The sequence below is a fragment of the Loxodonta africana genome, chromosome 1 (genome assembly GCF_030014295.1).
Source record: "Loxodonta africana isolate mLoxAfr1 chromosome 1, mLoxAfr1.hap2, whole genome shotgun sequence".
Classification (NCBI taxonomy): domain Eukaryota; kingdom Metazoa; phylum Chordata; class Mammalia; order Proboscidea; family Elephantidae; genus Loxodonta; species Loxodonta africana.
This window is the reverse complement of record NC_087342.1, coordinates 120,939,307-120,964,805: the sequence shown is the minus strand read 5'-3', so window position 1 is coordinate 120,964,805 and position 25,499 is coordinate 120,939,307. Positions and strand designations below refer to the sequence as shown.

Below are 25,499 nucleotides of genomic sequence, written 5' to 3'. Positions count from 1 at the left end.
ATGTGGGGGGGGGGGGGAAGAGGCAGACAGAGTGGGTGTGTGCGCGAGTGTGACAGATCACTATTTCTTCACACTCTCTAAAAAATTCTCCCCCAGATATTTACGAGCCAATCCCCCAACTTCCTTCATATGCCAGGTCCCTAAAACTGAAATCGCCTCTCCCCTCAAAAACAGTAGATGAGTCAGTTGTACGGTAAACGCGGGGATACAAGAGAATCTAAAGTGCCTATTTTCTCGGCTGCGAAATTGCACCAAGTTTGGGGGCAAAACAGTTCACGTCTATTCGGGAGCGCTCCTTCCTAGCTTAGAGCGGGTTGGAAAGGGATGAGTCTCCCGTTTCTGGAGGACCTAAACTCCCACGGAAGGCCCATCCCAGTGTTCACGCTTCAGCGTGCCAGGACCGCCCCCCCCCCCCCCGCAAGCAATTGCTCACCCAGCTGCATCCTCCAAAGCCCCAACCTCGGGGCCGGGGCGCGGGAAGTGGGAGGTGGGGGTAGCACCGCTTGGAGAATCCCGCCACTGCCTTACGGTTCTCCCCCTGGCTCCTTGGCGCCCCCTGAGGCGGCCGGGCTCCACAGCAATTCTGACAAGGGAGGCTGGATAGGTGGAAGCGCCAGGTGTCCCCGGCGCGGAGAGGCGCCAGGCCAGTGCACCTGCTGGCGGTGCGGGCTGGCGGGCGGCCCCGCGGGAGGGCGCTGGACTCTCAACTCAGGCCAGGGCACAGCCTGCGGCCGTGGCCGCAGCCGCCGCAGCCCCAGCAGCCATGTCCGCGCGCCCGCGCTGCCGCAGCCCGGCCGTGATGTCATCAGCCGAGCCCCCGCCACGGCGCCCCATTCCCGCCTCCCGCGGGCTGCCACGGCTGCAGCCTAGGTGCCGCGCCCCCGCCCCAACCCACGTGTGCCTGGTTTAGGGGATGCTGACGGCCGCGGAGGCCACGAGACTATGCGCCCGACCCGGGCGACCACGGCGGCGGCGCTGCTCCTCCCTGCTCGCCGCGTCCCTGGCGGGGCTGCGCCCGGGGGCTGCGCACAGACGGGGGCGGGGGCGACTGGGGAGGGAAGGGAGAGGCTCCCCGCCGCCGACTCCCTGACTCGTCGCCGTCTGCTGAGTCATGGCAAGCACTCCCCGCAGCCCCAGATCACTCGCGTAGCGCGGCTGGCGCGGGGTGCGCAGCCATTGGGTTGGGCGCAGGGCCGCGAGCGCCGGGCATGACGCGCTGAGCCGCGCTCGCCCGTGCCAGTCGCCCGGCTTGCGCCCAGCGCGGGTGCCTCTGCCACCGCCTTCCAGCCCCGCAGCCGAGCCGCCCCCGCCTCGCCCGCACCATGATCGCCGCGGCTTTCCTCGTCTTGCTGAGACCCTACAGCATCCAATGTGCCCTCTTCCTCTTGTTGCTTCTGCTGGGCACTATCGCCACCATCGTCTTCTTCTGCTGCTGGCACCGCAGGCTCCAGAAAGGGAGGCATCCAATGAAATCGGTCTTTTCGGGCCGTTCACGGAGCCGAGGTAAGACACGCCGGGACCGGTTCCTTGGTGTTAGGAGGAACATTTAAGCCTATTCCGAGAGTGAAGCGCGGTTCACTCCCTTCTCCGTTGCAGCCCCTGCCCCCGTGGTTGCCCACTCCCCAAGCTAAGTACGTTTATTTGTTTCACCGTCCCCCTTGCTTTTTTGCCCCCCGCCCCCCCAGTCTCTCGGGTTTGGATAACCACGGCGATGTAGAAAACTGGGAGGAGAGGAAAGAACAAAAAATTTTAGTGTCCATTTTGCTAAAGCCCTAAGGGTAATTCGAATCGAGTCCGGGGCTGCTGCTGTCTCTCCTTTACCTATGCATCGGTAGAACGTAGGGGTAAGAAAGTAAGATAAAGAGAGTTCGGGGTTCCCCAACTCCCCCAGAACTTTCTCGGAAACTTCTCTCGGAGAAATCACCTAGAGACTGATGGCCCGGTGACCCTCACCTTAGGATGTCCTCCTCTGAATTCGAGGCGTCTAGAATATGCCCGACCTTTGTCCCTCAGTCATTAGCAAAAGTCATTAGTAACTGGGCATGTGAAGGACTAGTTGTTAAATGAAGTCCCGTTTTTCTCTTCTCTCCCCAGATGCTGTCATGAGATCTCACCACTTTCGTTCTGAGGTAATTTATTTAGCGCGCACAGTCAAGGTCAGAAGAAGTTCTCTTTCCTGAGTACCAATGTTAGTCACATTCCTGTTAAGAAACCAGCAGGGCCATGAATGGCGAGTATGCTCTCCCGAAGGCGAAATTGCCCGGTTTGTTTGGAAGCGATTCCGGCACAACCTAAGTTCCCGGCAAACAGTTTTCCCAGATTTCGTGTGTAGTGGAGACGCTGTGCAAGTGGGCGAAAGGCGGCTCCTAACGGTGCCGCGGATCTTAGGGAAGTTAGTCAGAGGGTGGGTGTTGTCTTAGTTTACAGGCTATAATTTATTTGCCGGTGAAAGCTTGCAGAGTGCTGTGAGCTGACTGTGGTTGTTCACTTGGATGAACGACAGAGAAGAGAAGAGCTTTTGGGAAGGGACTGCAGAGCAGTTTGATCCATACGCATTTCATTTTAAGATCTTGCAAATATACGTTTCTATTCACTCAAAGTTCCCCATGTTTTATTGGAGGCTTCTGATTTTTTTTTTTGCAAAGTGATAGTGGTGGTGACTGGGCATCTCGGGATCCAGTGCACTTAAATGCTCCTGCTCATCTTTCAAAACGTCAACTGTCCTTCCTTGAGCAGGTGACCTGGGTACAGTGATTCAGTGGGACTTTTGTAGGTTCAACTCCACTGAAAACAAAACAAAACAAAAAAAACCTACAAGTTCTCCAGGATTCAGCTTTTTTTTTTTAGTTTCCAGATCCTTCACCTCTTAGTGAGAAATATTTCTCCCCTTTTTGAGAAAGTTTCACAGGCCAGTTTTGGAGGTTGCTAGTGCTGATGTTTGATGCAGTTTACTCATCTTAGAAAAGACTTCATAGTTACACCCCCTGCATTTACCTGAGAAGTTATTTCACATTTCATCTCACTAGTTAATGTGATGTTTTATTGGACCCTAGATGTTTTATTGAACTCTGGTTGCTTAAAAGCCTTAACTGAATTATTTTAACATCATTATGGTGTTGCACAATAAGTAATTCTATTGTATATAGCCCTGGAGGATGAGAACTTTGTGTTTAATTTAGGATTCTTAAGAATATAAATTAACTAGCTAGACAATTAGAGGCTCTATTCCTGGCCTGGAAACCCTGGTGGCATAGTGGTTAAGGGTTTGGCTGCCAACCAAAAGGTCGGCAGTTTGAATCTACCAGGTGCTCCTTGGAAACCCTATGGGGCAGTGTTCCTCTGTTCTGTAGGGTTGCTATGAGTCAGAATCAACTGGAGCACAACAGGTTTGGTTTTTGATTCCTGGCTTAAGGAGCCCTGGTGGTACAGTGGTGTTCGACTGCTAACCAAAAATTTGGTATTTTGAATCCACCAGCTGCTCCTCAGGAGAAAGATGTGGCAGTCTGCTTCTGTAAAAATTACAGCCTTGGAAACAACTATGGTGCAGTTTTACTCTATCTTATAGGGTCACTATGAGTCAGAATTGACTCCACAGCAGTGGGTTTGGCTTTTGGTTATTCTTGGCATTACATTAACTAGTTGTGAAGTGCTGGGAAACTCAAGTTCTTTGCACCTGTTTTCTCATCTGTAAAAGAGATCTAATAGTACCTTGCAAGGTCGTTGGGGAGATTACATATAATTATGTAAAAAAAAAGCCCACTTAGTTCATAATAGGTATTCAATACTTGGTAGCTATCATTGTATTTTGTAAATTGAATTTTAAAAAGTGCACAATAAATGATCTGTTAGCAAATGTTTTAAGTCTTTGTTAAGTTAATTAATTCAAGACACATAAATTATATCTGTTGTGAAGCAACAGTTTCGGAATATATGATTCGAGTAGAACCCAGTAAGATGTGACAAAACGTAAATAATAGTCAAGTTATGAACATCGAAACTTAAAGTGGTTTTATTTTAAAAAGAGATCACCAGTTCTACACACATAAGTGGTAGAACCTAAATAATATCCTGTTACGGATTTTTAGTACTAGCCATGAGGCATTTTGGTTAAAGCATAAACAGGAAGAATAAATGAGACGGGCTAAGTCTTCTGTACTTCTCTCTCAGTTTAAATATTTGTCCAGAGTTTGCATGTTGGTTAGGAAAGCTGAGGCAGTTCTTTTATGCCTTAACTCATTTCCTGAGATTCCTGGTAAAGTTTGACATCTGTGTGTGTACTTGAGGTTTGCTTGGTCTGCTAGACTGTTAGCTCCTTGAGGGCAGGAACCATGTCTCTCTCGTTTAGTGCAGTATCTCCACGCCCAGCCCAGTACCTAGCATCCAATGGGTTCTTTTTTCTTTTTTTTAAAAAATAATTTTTATTATGCTTTAAGTGAAAGTTTACAAATCAAGTCAGTCTCTCACACACAAACCCACATACACCTTGCTACACACTCCCAATTACTCTCCCCCTAACGAGACAGCCTGCTCCCTCTCTCCACTCTCTCTTTTCGTGTCCTTTTTGCCAGCTTCTAACCCCCTCCACCCTCTCATCTCCCCTCCAGGCAGGAGATGCCAACATAGTCTCCAGTGTCCACCAGATCCAAGAAGCTCACTCCTCACCAGCATCCCTCTCCAACCCATTGGCCAGTCCAATCCAATGGGTTCTTAATAAATATTTGTTGAATGAATGAAAAACCTAGGTGGCTAGTACTTTAAGTTGCTGATTCCTTGTAACTGGGCAAATAGAACTCAGTATTGGGTAGAAAAGAAAAATGTACATTCTCAGGAAAGTGTTTGCTTGGGATTCAACATTTGCTGAATCACCGCTGTTATTTTATCTTTCCAGGCTTTTAAAATTTGCCGTGGGGTTAGTACCAAAAAATATAAGCCATGAAGTATAACAGATTGGCTTTGATTTGAAGACATTTTAAACAGGAAAATTGAATGTGATATTAGGTTAATTTGTTGGTGGGATACCTGTGTTTCCTTTTGTACCAAGTTCTTTTTGGTACACAACTCAAAGAATATTATGTTATAAGTGAAAATCCGGAGACTGTGTTACCTGAGAATGTCATATTTCATTACTGTTTTGTGTCTACCCTAAATAAAATGTTTTCCATTAAGGAAAAATTAGGGAATATTTTCTTCTTCCTATCAAAATATCATTTTCTGCACAATTTTCTCCTCAAGATATACCTTGCAATTTACTTGGATTTTAGCATAATATTTAGAGTTTCAGTACTACCGTAATGGTTATTCTTGTTGCTCCTTAGTAGCGTGTAAAAGTAGCAGCTGCTGCAAAATAATTATCAAAGAAAATGTTTTGATTTTCTGATGTGTCGTAATCATATTGAACTAAGAAGTTAGTGCTTTCTGTGTCTTATTTCAATTTAAGTAAGTAGGTAGCTCACTCTCGATTTCTGTAGTGGTCAAGAGAGGAAAATGCATCTAGGATGTGCTGACTCACTTTGAAATGTGAAAGAGCTTTGAGAAAGGCCTTGGACCGATGATGAGGCTCCATGAGCACTTTGCTGCTTTGTTTGTCAGAGGATAGCGCTTCTGCTACCTGCATATCCAGGGAGGAGTTCAGTTGGACAGGAAATTTCAGTGGGTTCTTTCCCAGGTAGTCAGAGAAATACTTTTCCAGAGGATAAGACCATGGCACCAGGACCCAGTTTGTTTCAGGAATGTTCAGCAGGGAAGAAAGCCATGTCTCTCATCTGAGGCGCTCCAGCTCTTTTCTCTTCACTAAGTATATCATAAACATATTTCTTCAATTCAGTTTCTTCGTCATGAAGCTAGAAATAAATAGAGTTGTTTATAAGATGTTTTGGGAACCATAATTACTGCCACATCCTTTTTATTTTCATGTCCTTGCAAATTTATCTTTACTGGTTTCTTAATAGTCTTCTAGATTTTAACAATAGCATATGAGACTGTGAAATTGTTAATTCATCCAGCAAGGCCTGAACTGTAACCTCATTTTACTGACAGATAAAAAAGGCTCAACCTGATAGATAGAAATATGTGTTTTGTGCATGCATATAAAGAACTTGGCAAAAACAGTTCAATGTTTTTATATTTTTATCTTAAACAGTTCATGAAGCCAAGTTATTTCACGCCTCTGTAGGACACAGTCTAGAAACCAAGTGTTCATTCTAAGAAGTGTACTTTTCCTGAGGACTTAACAATGTTTTCTGCTGCGACTATAGCTGGAGCCCTGGTGGTGCAGTGGTTAAGAGCCTGGCCGCTAACCAAAAGGTTGGCATTTGGAATCCACCAGCCACTCCTTGGAAGTCCTATGAGGAAGTTCAGCTCTGTGACTAGAAACCGTGGTAAACCGTTACCCTAGATTTCTATGGTGAAAATCAGACAGTAGCAATCCTGATTGTAAGGAACTTTCAAAATGTGATATGGGTAATTGAGGTACCATTAGATTACAAGAAAGAATGTCAGGAGTACTTCAGTACAGTGAAGACAATTATAATACCCATTGAGAATACCCAGAGTGAACAGTGGTAAATGATCCCTATTCATCAGCTCAGCAGAAGAAGGGAGGCCTTGTTTGATGCAAGGAGGGGGCAGAGTGTATTTTAAGTCTATTAGGAGTTGAGTAAATGTCTTTACTTCCCTTTTCAGGTAGAAAAACCAAAAGAGTTGAGCAGTTCACTGAGGGTCACTAAACAGGATAAGGACTGAGTAAGAGGAGAATTCCCTGGCTACATCTTGTCTGCCCTGTGGTATTTAACTGTGTCACTCAGAGCCCAGAGAATAATATGCCCAAAATTCTCAATGAAACAGAATTGAAGTTAAGCGAGCTTGTAGTGGACATTTCTGACAAAGCTGAATAGTCAAATCCTTTATCTGATGATTATTGCAGTTATCCTAAATGACGACATGATCCACACATACTCTTGGCCTCATCATGTTCCCAGAGTGTCCTTGAACCAAACCCTGGGAGGACAGTTAGCAAAATAACCACATTTCACAGCCTCTCATTAAATTTGCATTTGGATCTTTCCTTAAGACTTCGCCAAATTAGTGGATTAGGGAAAGTGATAGTTTGTTATTTAGCTATCCTTTATAATTAGATTATCTTTAGAAATAAATTCTTTGCCTAAAGACTAGATCTAAATTAATTTATACCAATTAAGCCAGTCTTAAGTTGTAACTGAATGCATGATCCAGTGTTCATTTAACTTTACTCAATTATTTTCAAAATAAACAACATTTTTTTTTTTTTTTTGGTACAAGGTGCTTTGTTAGACACTAGGGTTAAAAAGGGTCTGAGATACAGCCGATGCCCTTGGCTATTACTCCTAAGACACTCCCAATATCAGTGCTGAAATTTTATAGCTACTCATTTATCCCATTGCGGTAACTGAACTGCTATGCTGCTTCCCACTGTGAATCACAGATATGATGAGAGCATCCAAGGCAATGGTGTACAAGTGTACAGTCAGTACATATATGTGAATGAGACAGATTCATTTCTAGTCACAGAGCTTGTTACACCAGACTCACTGCTATCATATAATTGATCCTTACTTTAGCTCCATGGTAATAAAATAGAATGCTGAAAGCAGGAAAAAAAAAAAAGGAGAGGGGAAACACAAAAACAACCCTTTTATTCCATGTATCTAAGCCAGTTAGACTTCTTGGAAAAAGTACAACCAGAATGCTCTATAGAAGCAAGTATGGGGAGACTATGTATCACATATTTTGGACATGTTATCAGGAGGAATCAGTCCGTGGAGAAAGAGATCATGCTTGGTAAAGTACAACGTCAGCAAGAAAGAGGAAGACCCTCAATGAGATGGACTGACGCAGTGGCTGCAACAATGGGATCAAACATAACGATTGTGAGGATGGCACAGGACCGGGCAGTATTTCATTCTGTTGTACATGGGGTCACTATGTGTTGGAACCGACTCGACGGTACCTAACAACACAACAACAAGCCAATTACAAGGAGCCTTGGTGGTGCAGTGGTTAAGCGCTCAGCTGCTAACCAAAAGGTCAATGGTTTGAACCCACCGGCTACTCCACAGGAGAAAGATGTGGCGGTCTGCTTCAGTAAAGATTTACAGCCTTGGAAACCCTGTGGGGCAGTTCTACTCTGCCTATAGGGTCGTGTGAGCCAGAATTGATTAGAAGGAAAAGAATTTGGCTTGTTTTTTTAAGCCACTTGTGTGCAATCTAGTTTAAAGCTGGAAAAAAATATTTTCCAGGAAGTTTGAATCCTTGTCTATCCTTAAGGCTCAGGAGTAAAGTCCTCTTTGAGATGTAGATTGCAAAATAGAGCCAGATTAATAATGAGTATTGGTGTAATGAAAGGAGTAGAGGAACTCTGAATTTGGGTTCCAACTCTCCCCTAAGCTAACTGTGTGACCCTGGCCGGGTCTTAGTGTCTCTGAGCCTTGGTGCTCTCACTGGAGCTCCTTATGAAGTAACAGGCTATGTTTCTACTATGTGCAAAGCATCATGCTAAGAAGGTGTCATGTCAGACATGGTTCCTGCCTTGTAGAAGCGTAAAGCAGCGTAAAGCAGCGAAAGATAAACTTATAATTAGAATAAATACCAAGTAATAGCAGGGGCTGTGACTAAGAACCTGGCTGCTAACAGAAGGGTCAGTGGTTTGAACCCCACCAGCCACTCCTCGGAGGAAAGATGTGAGTCTGCTTCTGTAAAGATTTATAGACTTGGAAACCCTACGGGGGCAGTTCTGTCTACTCTTTCCTATAGAGTCGCTATGAGTTGGAATAGGGTCAATGGCAGTGAGTTTACCAGGTAACAAATTACATACGGAAAGTGAATCATTGGAATAGTTCTGATGAAGTGATAGCTTCTAGCTGGGGTGAACAGAGAAGCCTCCCCAAGGAGGTGATATTTATGCTGACTGGTGAAGGTTGGGTAGCACCTGGGTAGACGGAGAGGGAATTGAGAGCAAACCCTGGCAGAATGGCAGAAGAATAGGCAAAGATTCAAGAAAGCACACAGCCTGTTTTCAGATCTCAGAGTATACCATTATTATTAAAGGGTCCTTGAATTTGCATACAGGAATTTAGAGCTAGAAATATAAGTAGGTGCCAACTACAATAAAATAATTTTTGTATTCTACTTGACACTTGTCAAAAGGCTTTGATATAACACTATATCATTTAAACACCTTAAGAGAGCACCTGCTATGAGCCTCTCAAGGGAAGCAAAAAAACCACCTTTTGATTTATTTTCCAGTAACTATAACAAAACAGCTCCGTCATTCTTCTACTTGGGGAGGATGAAGAGTTATGATCTCTAAAGCAGACTGTGAGCCTTTCTGTTCATTCTCTGAATCCGAGCTTTTGCTGATACCATGTTTTGTGGTCCAGGGCTAAAAGCATTGGGTTATATTCTGACTGCAGATGCCATCTATCCAGGGATCAATGACAACCTGCTCCTGTGTTCAGTGTGGGCATTTCAGATCTGAACGTGAAATAGAAGAACATCGTAGGTCGTTCATTAGTGCATGGCCATTTTTATCAGCTGTGGAATATATTACAGTTTTTAAGAAGTATTTGAAATGTGTATATCTGCTTTTAAACTGTTGTTGTTAGGTACTGTTGAGTCGGTTCTGACTCACACTGACCCTGTGTACAGTAGAACAGAACACTGCCCAATCCTGTGCCATCCTCACAATTGTGGCTGTGTTTGAGCCCGTTGTTGCAGCCACTGTGTCAATACATCTCATTGAGGATCTTCCTCTTTTTCAGTGATCTGCCACTACTTAACATCACTCACAGGTAGGTCACCAATGACACCCAAGTTGCTAAATCATATGCATCAATCCTTATCTTAATTGACCTATATAGTATTTGACATGTGGCCACTGATTCCTTCTTAAAACTCTTTTCATCCTTGGCTTTTAGACAACATTCTCTTGGTTTTTCCTCACCATGGGTTCCTCTTTTCCTACTGACATATTGATCTTCCCAGGGTACTGTCCTTTACTTCTTTTTTAATGAACAGAATTGTTGAGATGAAATTCACATTTAATTCACCCATTTAAAGCATACAATTCAGTGGTTTTTAGTATATTCACAAGATAGTACAGCTATCACCACAGTTTAATTTTAGAACATTTTCATCACCCCCGAAGAAACCCCATACCCATTAGCATTCACTTCCCATAACCCTCCCATTCCCATCCACCAGTCTCTGGCACCCCTAATCTACTTTCTGTCTCTATGAGTTTGCTGGGCCTCATTTTTGCTCACTCTGTTCAGGCTTGACTTGTGGGATATCATTCAGCGCACTGTTTCAGTTTACCCTTATGTAATGATTACTCTTATATCGGAATCTGAAACCTAGACCTTGCTTTTGACCTCCAGATCCAGAGAGTCACCTGCTTTTTTCTCATTTTCACGTGGGTGTCCCACAGGCATCTCACACTGAATATGTCTAAAATGGAACTCATCAACCCCTCACCACATCTGCCCCTGTTTTGGAGAATGGCACTAGCTCCCCCTTCCCCAGAGTTGCTCAAACTAGAAATCTAGAAGATATTGCAAACCCCGTCTCATCCATCCTTCCCTAATTATCATTCCTTTTAAATATCTCTGGGTCTGCCTTCCTCACTGTCCCCACTGCAGCTAGCTTAGTTCAGACCCTATAAAAACCTCTAGACAAGTCTCCCTGCCTTCATTCTTGCCCCGCCCCAATCCATCCACACTAATTTAACAAGGATCATTCGAAAATAAAACTTTATTCTTAAAACTAGTATTAGTCAAAGAGACATCCAGATAACAGGAAACCTAACTTAAAATGGCTTATTAACAAACAAAAGTTTATATTTTGTCATAGCAAGTGGTTTGGAGATGGCTGCAGGCTTTGCTGGAGCACCTGTCCAGCATCATTTCTGGGTAATCTTGATCTTTGTGTCATGGTTGCAGGATGACTGGTACAGTTCCAGATACCATGCCTGAATTCAAGGAAGGAAGGAGAGGAAGGGGCATAACTAGCTGTGGATACCAGTTGCCATTGAGTCAGTTCTGACTTGTGGTGACCCCATGTGTTTCAGAGTAGAACTGTGCTCCATAGGATTTTCAATGGTGGTGACCTTTTGGAAGAAGGTTGCCAGGGCTTTCTTTCAAGGTGCCTCTGGGTGGATTCAAACCATCAACCTTTTGTTGGCTTAACCGTTTGTGTTACCCAGAGACTTCCAGTCATGGGTATTTATCAGGAAATCAAAATCCTTGCCAGAAATTTTTTCAATTAGATTTCTACTTGGATTTCACTGGCCAGAACTGTGTCACATGGCTGTCCTCACTGCACAGGAGACTTGGGATATGAGCCTTTACCTTTCTTAGCTTTTGTAGTAGAGCTAGGCAAGTGAAAATGGATTGGAGATGGATGGTGGATTAGCCACGTTCCTCCCCTACTAAAAAGCCTTCAGTGTCTTCCCTATTCCTTCAAGATAACGAAGTTAAAGTTTCTTAATATAGCATCATAAGAATGCCTATACTGATGTCCTTGTGGTAGTTCTGATCAGTTGGCTGTACTTCTTTGTAATTCCGCAAATGGACCGTGGCCTTTCAGGATTATTGCTTTTGTTCATGTTATTTCCAGCTGAGAAGTCTTTCTTTCCTTTCTTTTCTTTGTACACCAACAAAACTGAGTTCATAGGGCATCTCCTCCAGAAAATATTCTTGGCTCCCTCCTCATAACAATAATATATTTTTTGTTTGTCTTTCCTAAGTGATTGTGTCTTGAAATCAGTCTAAATCACTAGGTATTAACACAGTGTCTGGTATGTAGTGAAGCTCGTAAATGTTTGCTGAATGAATGAATATTTGAAGTTTTCTGCAAGTCAGTTTAATTCTCTTCTGACAAATCTTGTAACTTTGCAGATATTTCTGTATCCCTCTTCTCCCTAAATGGAAAGAGACAGATGCTTTTTCATTTTTTATTTCAGAAACACAGTTATGCCTTAATTACTGTTCTGTGTTTACTTCTAAGGCTCACAGATTCAGGCACTTTAAAAATGAGTTGAAAATATCCCCTTCAATTTTTATTCATTATTGAAAAACTATTTTCATACTTTGATCTGAGAGTTCTGAACAAAATTTTTAATATTTAGTATGTTTATTTCAATTTGCAATCTATAAAATCAATATGACTATATTCTCTATTATCTTGTAACCAGTTTTCCTCATAGACCAATTCTAGTGCCTGAATGTATGTTTTGTTTACAATGACATTGGTGCCAAGTGGAACTGCTTTAACTGTCTTAAGTTGAAAAGATCAGGGGCAATTTTAGTGGGTAATTTATGTGCTCATGCCAGGTGGAGCCAAATGGTGTGCTTTGGTAATCTTTGTTCAACTAATTTTGATAAATCTAGTGTTAAATTTGAATGATGAACATTAGAAATGGCAAATATCAAGGTAAATAGGCCATTTTATTTTTCTTAATGTATTTAATATGATTGTTTAAATTATAAATTATAACATTTTCTTATGCAGTTTATGATATACATAGATGTATGATATCTATAGCATAAAGAATGACAAGGGACTAAACGAACTCCCTATATGATTGCAGGAAACCCTGGTGGTGTAGTGGTTAAGAGAGCTATGGTTGCTAACCAAAAGGTTAGCAGTTCGAATCCACCAAGAGCTTCTTGGAAACCCTATGGGGCAGTTCTGCCCTGTTATATAGGGTCGTTATGAGTCGAAATCGACTTGATGGCAATGGGGTTGGTTGGTTGGGTTATATGATTGCAAGATTTCTATATTTTATGTGAAATGCTATATTAACTCTAAGCAGAATGAAATATTTTATAGATGCATATTTTAATCTTCAGAGCAACCATAATTTAATCCTTTTTCTTTTCAAAAGAGACTATTAAAATAAAAAGACAGGCTCAGAATGGGAGAAAACATTTACAAAGTGTCTACCTACAAAGGACTGACAGAGACCTTAGTAAATAGATATACTGTGCCCTTGAATTGGAATCTTCAATATATTAAGATGTCAGTTCTTCCCAAATTATTCTACAGGTTTAATACAACCCCAATCAAAATCCCCAGCAGGTGATTTCTTCTTTGACCCGTGGAATATTTAAAGCATTGTCTAACACAGTATTTGAGTATTTTCCATGTTTCTTTTAGTTGTTAATTCTGTTGGAGTCAGAGAGCATACTTTGTATGATTTCAATGCTTTTAAGTTTACTGAGGCTTATTTTTGGGACTAGCATCATCTATCCTAGAAATGTTTCATATATGCTGGAAAATGTGTATCCTCCTGTTGCTGAATGAAGTGTTCTAGAAATATCAGTTAGGTTAAGTTAGTTGTTAGTATTGCTCAAATCTTTTCTCTCCCTACTGATTTTCTGTCTACTTGTTTTATCAATTATTGACAGTAGGGTATTGAATAGGCCGTTATGAGTCGAAATTGACTCAATGGCACGCAACAACAGCAACAACAGGGTATTGCAGTCTCCAGCTATTACTGTTGTGTTTTCTACTCCTGGTTTCAATTCTGTCAGTTTTTGCTTCATGTATTTTAGCACTGTTATTAGGTCTGTATTCTTTTGTAATTGTTATATCTTCCTGATGAGTTGACCTGTTTATCATTATGAAATGTTCCTCTTTGTCTCTAGTATTATTTTTTAATCTTTAAGTCCATTTAAGTTCTCTTTTGATTATTGCTTGTCTGGTATGTCTGTTTTTGTCCTTTTACTTTCACCTATGTGTGTCTTTGAAGGTAAAATGTGTCTCTTGTAGATAGCATATAGTTGGATTTTTTTTTAAATGAAGTCTGGTTATCTCTGCTTTTTGATTAGAAGGCTTAATCTAATTATAGTTAATGTAATTATTGACACTGTTGGATTTGACATTTTGTTATGTGTTTTCTATCTCTCATCTACTTGTATCACAGCATACTTTGGATTAATGCTACCTTCATTTTGGTAAAGTATAGAAACTTCATTTCAGCATAGCTGTATTACTTTACCTATGCCTTGTGTTATTCTTGTCATCTTTATTATATCTTTATGTGGTATAAGCCCAGTAATCAAGTTTTATAGTAATTGTTTTATGCAGTTTTCTTTAAATCAGCTAAGAAGGGAAAAGAGAAAAAATATATTTATACTGTCATTTATGTTTACCTTTTCTGGTGCTTTTTATTTATGTGTTATCAGGTATCATTTCTTTTCAGCTCGAAGGCTTTACTTTGATGTTTGTTATAAGGCAGGTCTGCTAACAAGGAATTCTCTTACCTGTTTATCTAGACAGGTCTTTATTTTGCTTTTATTTTTGAAGGAGAGTGTCTTAGTTATCTGGTGCTGCTATAATAAATACCGCAAGTGATTGGCTTCAATAAAGAGAAATTTATATTCTCACAGTTCAAATTCAGGACGTCAGGCCCAGGGGAAGGCTTTCTCTCTGTTAAGTCTGGAGGAGGGTCCTTGTCATCAGTCTTTCCTTGGTCTGGGAGTTTCTCAGAGCAGAGAACTCTGGTCCAAAGGACACGCTTTGTTTCCGGCGCTGCTTTCTTGGTGATATGCGGTCCCCCGTTTCTCTGCTTGCTACTCTCTTTTATATCTAAGAGATTGGCTCAAGGCACAATCCAATCTTGTAGATTGAATCCTGCCACATTACATAACTGCCACCTGTTCCACCTCATTAACATCGTAGAGCTAGGATTTATAACACATGGAAACCCTGGCAGTGTAGTGGTTAAGTGCTACGGCTGCTAACCAAAGGGTCGGCAGTTCGAATCTGTCAGGCGCTCCTTGGAAACTCTATGGGGCAGTTCTACTCCGTCATATAGGGTTGCTCTGAGTTGGAATCTACTCCACGGCAGTGGGTTTGGTTTTGGTTTTTTGGTTAGGAAAATCACATCAGATGTCAGAATGGTGGACAGTCACACAATACTGGGAATCATGGCCTAGCCAAATCGACAGACATATTTTGGGGGGACATAATTCAATGCATGACAGATAGTTTTGTTGGATATAGAATTTTTGGTTAAATTTTTGTTTCAGCACTTTAAGTGTGTCATCCCACTGTCTTTTGGCATCCATTATTTCTGATGAAAAGTCAGCTGATATCATTATTGAGGTTCTCTTATATGTTACGAGTCATTTATCTCTTGCTGCTTTCAAGATTTTCTATTTGTTTTTAGCTTTCTCCAGTTTGACCATGATGTGTCTGGGAATGGATCTCTTTGTGTTTATCCTACTTGGAATTTGTTGAGATTTTTGTATGTATAGGCTGTTTCCTTATCGAACATGGGAAGTTTTGGGCCATTTTTAGACCTATTTCTTCTGCTCCTTTCTCTCTTTTTTGGACCCCCATTATGCATTTGTTGGTGTACTTCATGACATCTTCTAGGCTCTGTTCATTTTTCTCCATTTTTTAATTTTTCTTTCTGTTCTTCATATTGGACAATTTCTGTTGATCTCAGTCTTCAAGTTTGCTGATTCTTCTGTTACCTCACATCTGCTATTGAGCTAATGAAGTGAATTTCTTATCTTAGTTATTATAATATTTAACTCCAGAATTGTTATCTGATTCTTTTTCATAATTTCTGTCATTTTATTAATAATTTACATTTGATGAATCTTTTTTTGCTATACTTCCTCTTATTTCATTAAACATGGTTTCCATTAGCTCTTTGAAATATTTTTCATAGCTGCTTTGAAATCTTTGTTAAATCTAGACTCCCAGCCACCTCAGAGACAGTTTCTGATGATTGCTTTTATTCTTGAGTATGGGTCACACTTTCTTGCTCTACTGTTTCTTTGCATATTTCAATTTTTTTTTTGGTAGAAAAGTGGATATTTTATTTTATTACTATTATTTTTTTTTTTATTGGGCTTTAGGTGAAAGTTTTTAGCTCTGGTTAATTTCTTGTAGAAAAATGTATACACATATTGTTATGTGACACTAGTTGCAATCCCTGTAATATAACAGCATTCTCGCCTTTTCCACCCTGGGTTTTCTGTGTCCATCCAGTCAGCTCCTATCCCTTCCTACCTTTTCATCCTGCCTCTGGCCAGGAGCTGCCATGTTAGTCTCGTGTATCCGCCTGAAATAAGAATCACACTCTTTACAAGTATTATTTTATGTTTTATAGTCCAGTCTAATCTTTGTCTGAAGAGTGGGCTTCAGTAATGGTTTTAGTTCTGGATTAACAGAGAATCCAGGGGCCATGGCTTCAAGAATTCCTCCATCCTCAGTCAGACTGTTAAGTCTGGCCTTTTCATGTGAATTTGAGTTCCCCTTCACACTTTTCCCCCACTCTGTCAGAAACACTCTGTTGTTTTCCCTGTCAGGGTGGTCATTGGTGGTAGCTGGGCACCATCTAGTTCTTCTGGTCTCAGGACGATGGAGTCTTTTTGGCTAATATTTTACTTGTGTCTTTGGTGTTCTTCGTTCTTCTTTGCTCCAAGTGAGTTGGGACCAATTGATGTATCTTAGATGGCTGCTCGCTAGCTTTTAAGATCCCAGAAGGCACTCACCAAGTGGAATGCAGAATATTTTCTTAATAAACTTTGTTATGACAGTTGACCTTGATGTCCCTTGAAACCATGGTCCCCAGGCCCCAGGCCCAGCTACTCTATCCCTCAGAGTGTTTGGTTGCATTCAGGAAACTTCTTAGCTTTTGATTTAGTCCAGTTGTGCCGACTTCCCCTGTATTGTATGTTGTCCTTACCTTCACCTAAGATGATTCTTGTCTACTATCTACTTAGCGAATTCTCCTCTCCCTCCCTTTCCACCCTCTTAATCATCAGAGGATTTTTTTTCCTGTGTTTAAACCTTTTCTTGAGTTCTTATAACAGTGGTCTCATATAATATTTGTCCTTTTGTGACTAACTAATTTCACTTAGCATAATGCCTTCTGGATTCATCCATGTTGTGAGATGTTTCATAGATTCATCATTGTTCTTTATCATTGCGTAGTATTCCATTATGTGTATGTACCATAATTTGTTTATCCATTCGTCTGTTGATGGATATCTAGGTTGTTTCCATCTTTTAGCTATTGTGAACAGTGCTGCAGTGAACATGGGTATGCATATATCTATCTATTCGTGTGATGGCACTTATATCTCTAGGTTATATTCTCAGGAGAGGAATTGCTGGATCGTATGGTAGAAAAGTGGATATTTTAGATAATATGTTTTAGCAATCTAGATTTTGATTTTTCTCCACTCTTATATGGTTGTTATTGGTGTTCTTTTTTTTTTTGCTTTTGTTTTGTTTGTTTAGTTACTTGTCTTTACTAAGTCTGAGGAGTCTGCCTGTCCCTCAGTATGTTGACACAGGTTTCTTTTTTAAAAAATATTGTTTCTAATTTTATGTTTGGTCCCTTCAGTGTTGCCCTGTGTCAGCATAGTTTAGAGATCAAATGATTGGTCAGCAGTTACGCTCAAACACCTCGAGCCAGTAAGTTTTCCACTCTTTGTCAATGGATCTATGTGTACCTTGGGGAATGCATTTAAATTTTAGGCAGTTTACAAGTCTGCTCCGCATTTTGCTTTCCACCAGGCACTCTTTTGTCCTCCTCTGCACTTGGGCAAGTTCTCACATTCTTCCAGAGATGTCTTTGCAGGCAGAGCCCTCTTCCATCTCTCCTGAGTGTGTGTGCCGGCTTGCATATGTGCACAGCCTTCAGACTGTCAGGGGTGTGTGGGTGCCTATCAAGGCTGACTATGGCTATCTTACTTCCTGGATCTTTCTGTTAAGTTTCTGGCTATTCTGCTGTTCTATTCCTTATCATAAGCAGGATCACAACCTCAGGCTAGCTACGATGTTGGCTTTCCCAATTTTTTTTTGCCACTGGAATTCTTAGTATTTCTGACAGTGCCCAGGGTATGGGATGTGTTGACTGTCCTTTCTGGTCCACATTAAGTCAGCCCCCTCTGTCAGTGAAGCTTCTGGCTTTTAAACCTTTCTTTGCCCTGGTACCAAAACCAAAAACCAAACCCACTGCTGTCGAGTCGATTTCGACTCATAGCGACCCTATAGGTTGCCCTGGTAGAACTATTATATTGACAGAGCTGGGGGAGGGAGGGAGGAAATGGGAGCATCCCCAGGCTAAAATACCACAGAATCCCATTGTTCTGAGCTGAGTTTCAGTAGTTTTTCTGGAATAAATGCTCCTCAACTTACTGTATAATGCTGGTTGTTTTCCAGAGTCCCTAAATAGTTGTTTTTTGACATTTTTGTTCAGTTTTATCACTTTGTCACTTATCATATTGATTTCTGGGGAGAGGATTCACTGATTTCCTCACTTCCATTCTAGAAATCTAGGCCTAACTTATTCAGGTCTGTTTTCTAACTGCCTGTTGGAGGTCTTTTTCTATATGATCCTCAGACTCATCATATTCCAAACTTACTTTCTTTTCCAAACCTTATATTCATCCCAGGTTCCAATTTCTTGTTAATAGACCCATTATGTCCTAAGTTTCTAAGGTTTAGGATTTTAATTGTGGAATACTCCTTCTCCCTCATTTTCTATATCAGGCAGTTACCAAATCCTGTTAGTTTTCTACTCTAACATAAGTATGTCTGAAATCCTTAACATCTTCTCAGTTTATACTGTTAGTAGTCTAGTGCATGGGTCTTCAAACTAGAGTATATGCACCATAGGGAATACAAGAAAAAAAGGAAAAATGAAACAGAACAAACAAACAAAAAAACTGTTCAAAGGGTGTTTGAGCAGGGACAGGTTTAAAAGAATTGGTACTCAGATCCCTAAGCTTCCCAAAATCAAGGTACCCAATATTCCTCCCCTTTAACAATTAATCTTCTCTTATTATCTTTTTCAAAACAAAGGCATAGCTCTCACCTATCTGAGTCTTGACATGGTACATTACCTTGAGATAGAAAAACCACTGGAGAGTGCATCAAGGAGTCTTTTATTTCAGTATTTTTTTTATTCTGTAGCTTCTGTTTAGTTTTTCTTTATATCTTCAATTTTATTGTTCGGTTTGTTTTAGGAATATTTAAATTTGCTTGTTGGAGCATTTGTGTAATAGCTGTTTTAAAACTTTTGTTATATAATTCCAACGTCTGTTTCATTCTGGCGTTTACTTCCGTTGATTTTCTTATCCCATGTGAGTTGAGATTTTCCTGGTTCTTTGTATTCTGAGTAATTTTGGATTCTATCCTAGACACTTTGAATATTATGTTATGTGGTTCTTGTCTTATTTAGACCTAATGGAAAATGTTGATATTTTTGTTTTACAAGTCAATCCTCCTGATTGGATTTAGGCTGTAAGTCCAACCTGCATTTTGTGGGTTGTGGTTCCAATCAATGTCAGTTCTGTTTTTAAAGCCTTTGAGGTGCTTTTCTAATCTGTCTCACATATGTACCACCAAGTGGTCCCTGTAGGACTCAGGCAGTGGTTTGTTTGTTTGTTCGGTTGTTAATGTCTTTAGTATGCTGATTAAGATCAGATCCAGGCATGTGCAGTTTGGGATTGAGCCCAGGAATTCATAAACAATTTTATAGGATTGCATTTCTGAGTTCCTCTTCCTTTACAATCATCTAGTACTTTCAGTTTCCCTGAGACTCCTCTTTTTTTCCCCTGGCCAGAAAGTTGGGGCTTTCATTAGCCCTCTCAGTTGGACACTTCCTCAACTGCACTTGCACATGAGGGCCAAGTGGCAGGAAGACAGACTTTGGGACGTCTTCTGTTGCTGGCTGTGGGATTGCTTGGGGGCTGGGTCTTGAGAGAACTCAGAGAAGAAAAACAACGCGGAATTTCTGTATTCTCTCTGAGTCTTAAGAGTTCTCTTTCTCACTCCTCAAGCTGGAATTAGGGCACTTTTCCTAGAACTCTCCCTGTCTGAGCTCCATTGCCCATCTGCAGTTTCAGGCTGTGTTGCTGCATTATATTCAGTCTGGGGGATACTGGAGGGAATAAATAAGTAACGTACCACAGGTTTGGTGGTACTTTGAATTCTGTCCTCTTTTCTCCAGTCTGCCTGCTGTTTAACTTTTCAATATTCAAATAGCTGATCCATGTGTTTTATCCAGTTTTATAGTTGTGTTCAGTAGGAGATAGATGGTTATTCCATTTTATTGTACCCAGAACCATGTTCTATTTTTAATTAGTCTATTTCCAATCCCCAGTCCTCACCCCTAAAGTCTATTGCTTTTTTACATTTATTTATTTACATTTTGGAAAATCTTGTAGCATTTTACTTCTGGCAAAGATGTGCATTGCTACACTTAGCTCATACAATACTGAAGATTCCATTCATTTTATCATTATGCAAAATTTTTAAGACTCTAATCTCAATACATTTTTTATTTGAAAAAGTTTGTTTCTTTTTTTGGTTAGTTTTACCATGCTCCAGATTTTCTAATTTCCTTTCAACTTCTGAAAACCAAGTAGATTGAGTTTAAAGAACTACTTAGAGAGTTTAGAGTTTGTTGTGTTTTCTGATGTTATATTGCAAAGAGAGTAGAACTGTCACATTAAGAAGTAGTTAAGCAGTAGACCATTAACAAGTTTTAAAACAACCAAGTGACCAACTCTGGAGAATCGTGAATGAACATTAAAGAAGTAAATTCCTGCCACTGCCAGCTCTGCAGTGAGCTACATGGAGGAGGCAGCAGGCACTTAGAGAATTTCAGGTTGCTAAAATTGCCATAGGGCTTCTGAAGGGGATTCCAAGTATATCCTCCAAATTTTTGTGAAATTGTCTAGCTCTTTTTTTTTTTTTTTAAGTGATGCAGTCACAAGTAGAAACTTTAAATTTAAAATATTAAGTACTAATGATGAGGTCCAATTTCTACACTTTGGAAGTTCTCTTGCAGGATCTTAACCTTTTGGGGGACATTCTGAGAATATCATGAAAGCTGTAGTCCATATCTCTAGAAAAAATGTATATAGACATACCTTGGCATATAATTTCAAGGGACTGCAGGAGCCCTCCTGATGCTCACCTGTGGATTCCTAGGGCAGAGATAGACTCCAGTTAAGAACTCCTGCAGTAAGGTAATTGGATATCCTTGTCTATGTAGGATTGGGATCATTGTTGAAAAATGCTGCCAGGTGAAAATTTGCCCCGGGACGTGCCTCTGGCAGGGAAGATTGAGTTTAGTCCCCACAGTGATCCAGTTGTGAGGTGTTGTAGATAGCTTTCTGTAAATTACTTGTGAAATTTGGAGAAATAGTAAATTTGCACAGTAGTCCCCAACCCACTATATACAATGAAATTCCAACTCAGATATTTTTCCTGCTGCATAGAGGTGGAAGATGCGTTTTAGTCCCAGGAGTGGTAAGTTTGTTTGTTTATGTAACAGTGAGGAAATACGTATTAGGGAATATATGGGGCTGACAACACCCTGGGGAGATATTTCTCAGCCTCCCCTCTGCATGCTGCAGTCGCGGGGCCATGTGGGAATAGGAGTGGTGAGAGGAGTGGGGAGGATCCTGACTTAGACGTTAAAAGACTTAAGGTCAAGCCCTGTTCTTCAGTTTACCTGGGTAAGTTACTTAATAATATTGCCAAGCCTCAGTTTCTCTTTTGGTAAGCTAGAAATACTTCTATCTTTTTACAAAACCTTGGGAGAATCAGTGAGATAATATATGTGATTTTTTTCTATGGAAACCTATAGAATTGAAAGATATTACTGTAGGGACCCATAACATAATAGCTGTGACAAAATGGACCCTTCATTCATTCAGCATGCATTTGTTCATTAATAAATACATATAATCTAACATGCACAGAAGGGGTAGTGGTGGTTCAGTGGTAGAATTCTTGCCTTCCGTGTGGGAGACCTGGGACAGTTCCTGGCCAGTGCGCCTCATGCACAGCTTACACCCATCTGCCAGTGGAGGCTTTCATGTTGCTATGATGCTGGACAGGTTTCAGTGGAGCTTCTAGGCCAAGATGGACTAAGAAGAAAGGCCTGGTGATCCAGTTCAGAAAATCAGCCAATGAAAACCCTGTGGTTCATTGTGCTTGGGGTGGCCATGAGTTGGGTTGGCTCGAAGGCAGCAAACAACAATAACATGCCTGGTAGGTCTTCACTTACCCTATTGTGCTGGTCTTACCCTCTGTGCCTGGCTGGAAATATGGCCCTTCTGTCTCTTAAAACACTTTAGAATCTATTGATTTTGTATATAAAAAAGAGAATAAAAGTTGTTTAGTGATAGAGAATAAAAGGAAGTCAAATAATTTGTATAACATTTAAGTTGGAAAAATCAGTAATGGAGTGGTTTATACTAGGTCTTAAAATGATAGTCAAAGGGAGCAAGATGATTTTAGGCTCTTCTGAAAATAATGAGAGCTCATTCTGCCCCACATCCTGTCCTGGAGATGACCTAGTTATGGGGAAATGATAATTGTCTTTTTCTGAGAGCTTTCCTTGTACCAGGCCTCTTTACATATGCCTTATCTCACTTAATCACCACTTGCCCAGGGTCGCATGGCTCCCAGAGCTGAAATTCAAACCCTGCCCTCCTGCTTTCACAGGCCCTGCTCATAAGCGCCTAGAGGCAGAAAAGTGGAGCTGAATTACAACCAGCTGAACTGGCATTTGCTTTTTCTAAGGATCATAGGAATCAGTGTTCTTCACATTCTCTAAACTTGAAAGCACAGTGTAACCTTTAAGCTTGACCTTCAGGATTTAGAGATAGTGGTCACTGCCATCTGAAAGCAGTGTGGGACTCACGGAATCAAGCTTAGCTGTGAGGAACAAGATTCTCTGAGTTACACTTTTTAACTTTTGAAGTCCTTTAAGAAATGAATTTCCATCATTTAATACCTTTTCTGAGAGTTCCTTTTTCAAGTGTATCTTTTCTAAGTTATCAGAAAAATATGAGGCAGTATGATTATCATAACTGTAAATACAGTGCGTTTTCTCCATTGTTATTAGAAAGAAAAATGTACTGGTGTTTTCCACCGATGTAGTCGGTATATTGGTGAGGCTGAATTCCCCCTCGATCTGCTGTCTTTAACTAAGCTGCAGCCTGCTGTTTACATTACTGATGTGCCAGAACAGAAAAAAACAAAGGCTGAATTTTAAAGAACATTCCTCATTGTTTAGACTCTCTTAAAGTATTTAGACTAATTACCTAGATGACTGAGGTATGTGCTGTACTGGGTGGGAGATAACATTGGGAAATTTTGGCTAAGCTACTGCTATATTAGTTTCTCTGGAAACCTCAAGAAAATAATGGACGCAAGCAGGTCTTGAGCTGTTCTCTGAGAAACTATGGCAACGAGCCTTTTAATTATAAAGCTGAAATGGTGTGTGTAGCTTAGAAAAACAGAGATACTGCCAACTAACTGATAGGGAGAGTGTATGGGAGTAATCCAGAAAATTAAAAAAAATATTTTTAAAAAGATATATTTGGTAACTCTTTGTTATCCATATTGTCCAGAGAAACAGAGGTAAACTCTTTTAATATGTTATAATATTTTTTCTTTCAGAAGACATTGCTTCTTTTTAATTATTAGTTTTTGAAGATTTATAGGGTCGCTATGAATAGAAATCGAATTGACGGCAAGGGGTTAGGTTTAATATTCAAATTAATTTATGTTTTGAGAGCACACTTTAACTGACAGTTGGGAGAGTCAGCCTAGAGTGAGGAGTGCTCAGTTGTAGAGGGCAGCCAACCTGGGATCGTCCACAATAAGGATGATCTCTCCACATCGATAATGGAGACTTTCCTGTACCTACAGGTCACAGTAAAGTTCACTGGCTTCCTGAAGATTGTCAGATTAGTAAACTGTTCCTCTCTTGGGCAGAAGAGTTTACAGCCAACATGCTAGAATTTATAAGCTTGGAGCACACCAAAAAGTAGACTAAGAAATCATTGTTAAATTTTCCAAATTAAAAAAAAGGAAAAAATTAGAAAAACAAGAGTTACCATTTTTCTCAGATCACAGTATTTATTATGCTAACAAACCTCAGTGATGGGCAGATGCTAACACTTTTCCAGGGACAGTTTGGGTTTATGCCTGTTGTCTTAGCATTCCATCTGATTAGTGCCCACTTTCACTCTTAAAAATGTCCCTGTTTGGGTGATAAATTATATAATCACCTGGTGAGAGTAAAAGCCAGCAGCTGGAAAGATGAGTAGCAGCTAATGAAATAAAACGTCATAGTGATACATGAAAAATGTTGAATTGGTAAATTGTTGTACAATCTATGTTTTCACAACAATAACAATATGTATTTAATAGTGACAAATGTAAAGCTCCTAAGCCAGAGAGAGTGTGGGAAGTGGCTCTTAGAATAGCTTGCTATCCAGACTCCTAGGTTCTGGCTTCCAGTGTTTCTTTTGTTACCCTGTTGGCAGTTAGCTTTCTATGGTCAGATCTGATTTTCCATTCCTTTTACTTAATAGCTTCCCCTTGCTTACAGAATTAACACACTCTTCCACAATCTTAGCTCTAAACCCATCTCTAACGCACATGTACCCTAAACTCAAACAAGGCCCAGTTACATCTTGTTCTTGTTCCCTTCTGTTTCATTCCATTACCCATGCTAGAGTTCTTCTATACTTTTTCCTCTGGCAGATCTCACTCATACTTCAAAACAAGGATTAAACATCATCGACCTCCTCCCTTTCTCTTAATTTCCTAACCCTCCCACTTAATCTCCCATCTCTCTCCTCAAAGCACTTTAGACACAAAGGTGTTGTTGGATTTATGATCTTGTGCCTGTTGTTGGGGGTGGGGAATGGTGATTCACCTTCCATGTGGGAGACCCAAGTTCAATACCTGGCCAGCGCACCTCATGAATAGCTACCGCCTCTCTGTCAGTGGAGGCTTGTGTGTTGCTGTGATGCTGAACAAGTTTTAGCAGGACTTTTTTTCCAGACTAAGATGGACTAGGAAGAAAGGCCTGGAGATCTACTTCAGAAAATCAGCCAATGAAAACCTACACAACGGTCTGATCTACAACTGATCATGGGGATGGCACAGGACCAGCAGCTTTTAGTTCTATTGTGCATGGGATTGCTATGTGTCAGGGGCTGACTGGACAGCAGCTAACAACAACTTGTTGCTGACCTTGACTGTCCAGGAGCTGCCAGAACTTGGAGGGCTGCTCACTTTGGGCCATTATTTCTGAAGGGCATGGGCTCCAGGAGATCAGACGAGTGCGCCAAATGTGGGGATTTACATATCTGTCTTTCCAAAGAGGATACTATGCAGTTTTTATCTCGACTCCACAGCCTTGTGTGGCATCTGACATGGAATGGATACTCAGTCACATTTGTTGAATATTTCATGTTTGGTAAATATTTGATGAATGGATGGATGAGATTAAGTGGATAAAATAATTGGAGTCACCAGGGCATACCTGAGAAAACACAATGTAGTTGAAATTTGGTTCTGTTGTTTTCCCTCCTTCATCCTTTTCACGCTTCTCCTGCCCAAGTAGGTGTCTGCTGTGCTCATTCCTGTTCTTTGGCTTCTCGACCACCTTCTGCAGA

At 40.9% G+C, this 25,499-nt stretch overlaps 1 protein-coding gene across 9 annotated transcripts in view; it reads left to right on the top strand.

Annotated features, from left to right (window-relative positions):
• The first annotated feature begins 1,320 nt into the window (after nucleotides 1-1,320).
• DST (dystonin) overlaps nucleotides 1,321-25,499 on the top strand; it is a 482,507-nt gene continuing 458,328 nt past the window's right edge. For 8 of the 9 annotated variants that reach the window (XM_023544665.2, XM_010586936.2, XM_064287505.1 and 5 more), the window contains exons 1-2: nucleotides 1,321-1,503; nucleotides 2,095-2,129. In XM_023544665.2, the coding sequence (XP_023400433.1) occupies nucleotides 1,323-1,503; nucleotides 2,095-2,129 (216 nt within the window). In that variant the 5' untranslated portion in view covers nucleotides 1,321-1,322. Of the gene's footprint in view, nucleotides 1,504-2,094; nucleotides 2,157-25,499 lie in introns of all 9 variants that reach the window. The other variant, XM_064287576.1, reaches the window with a different exon arrangement.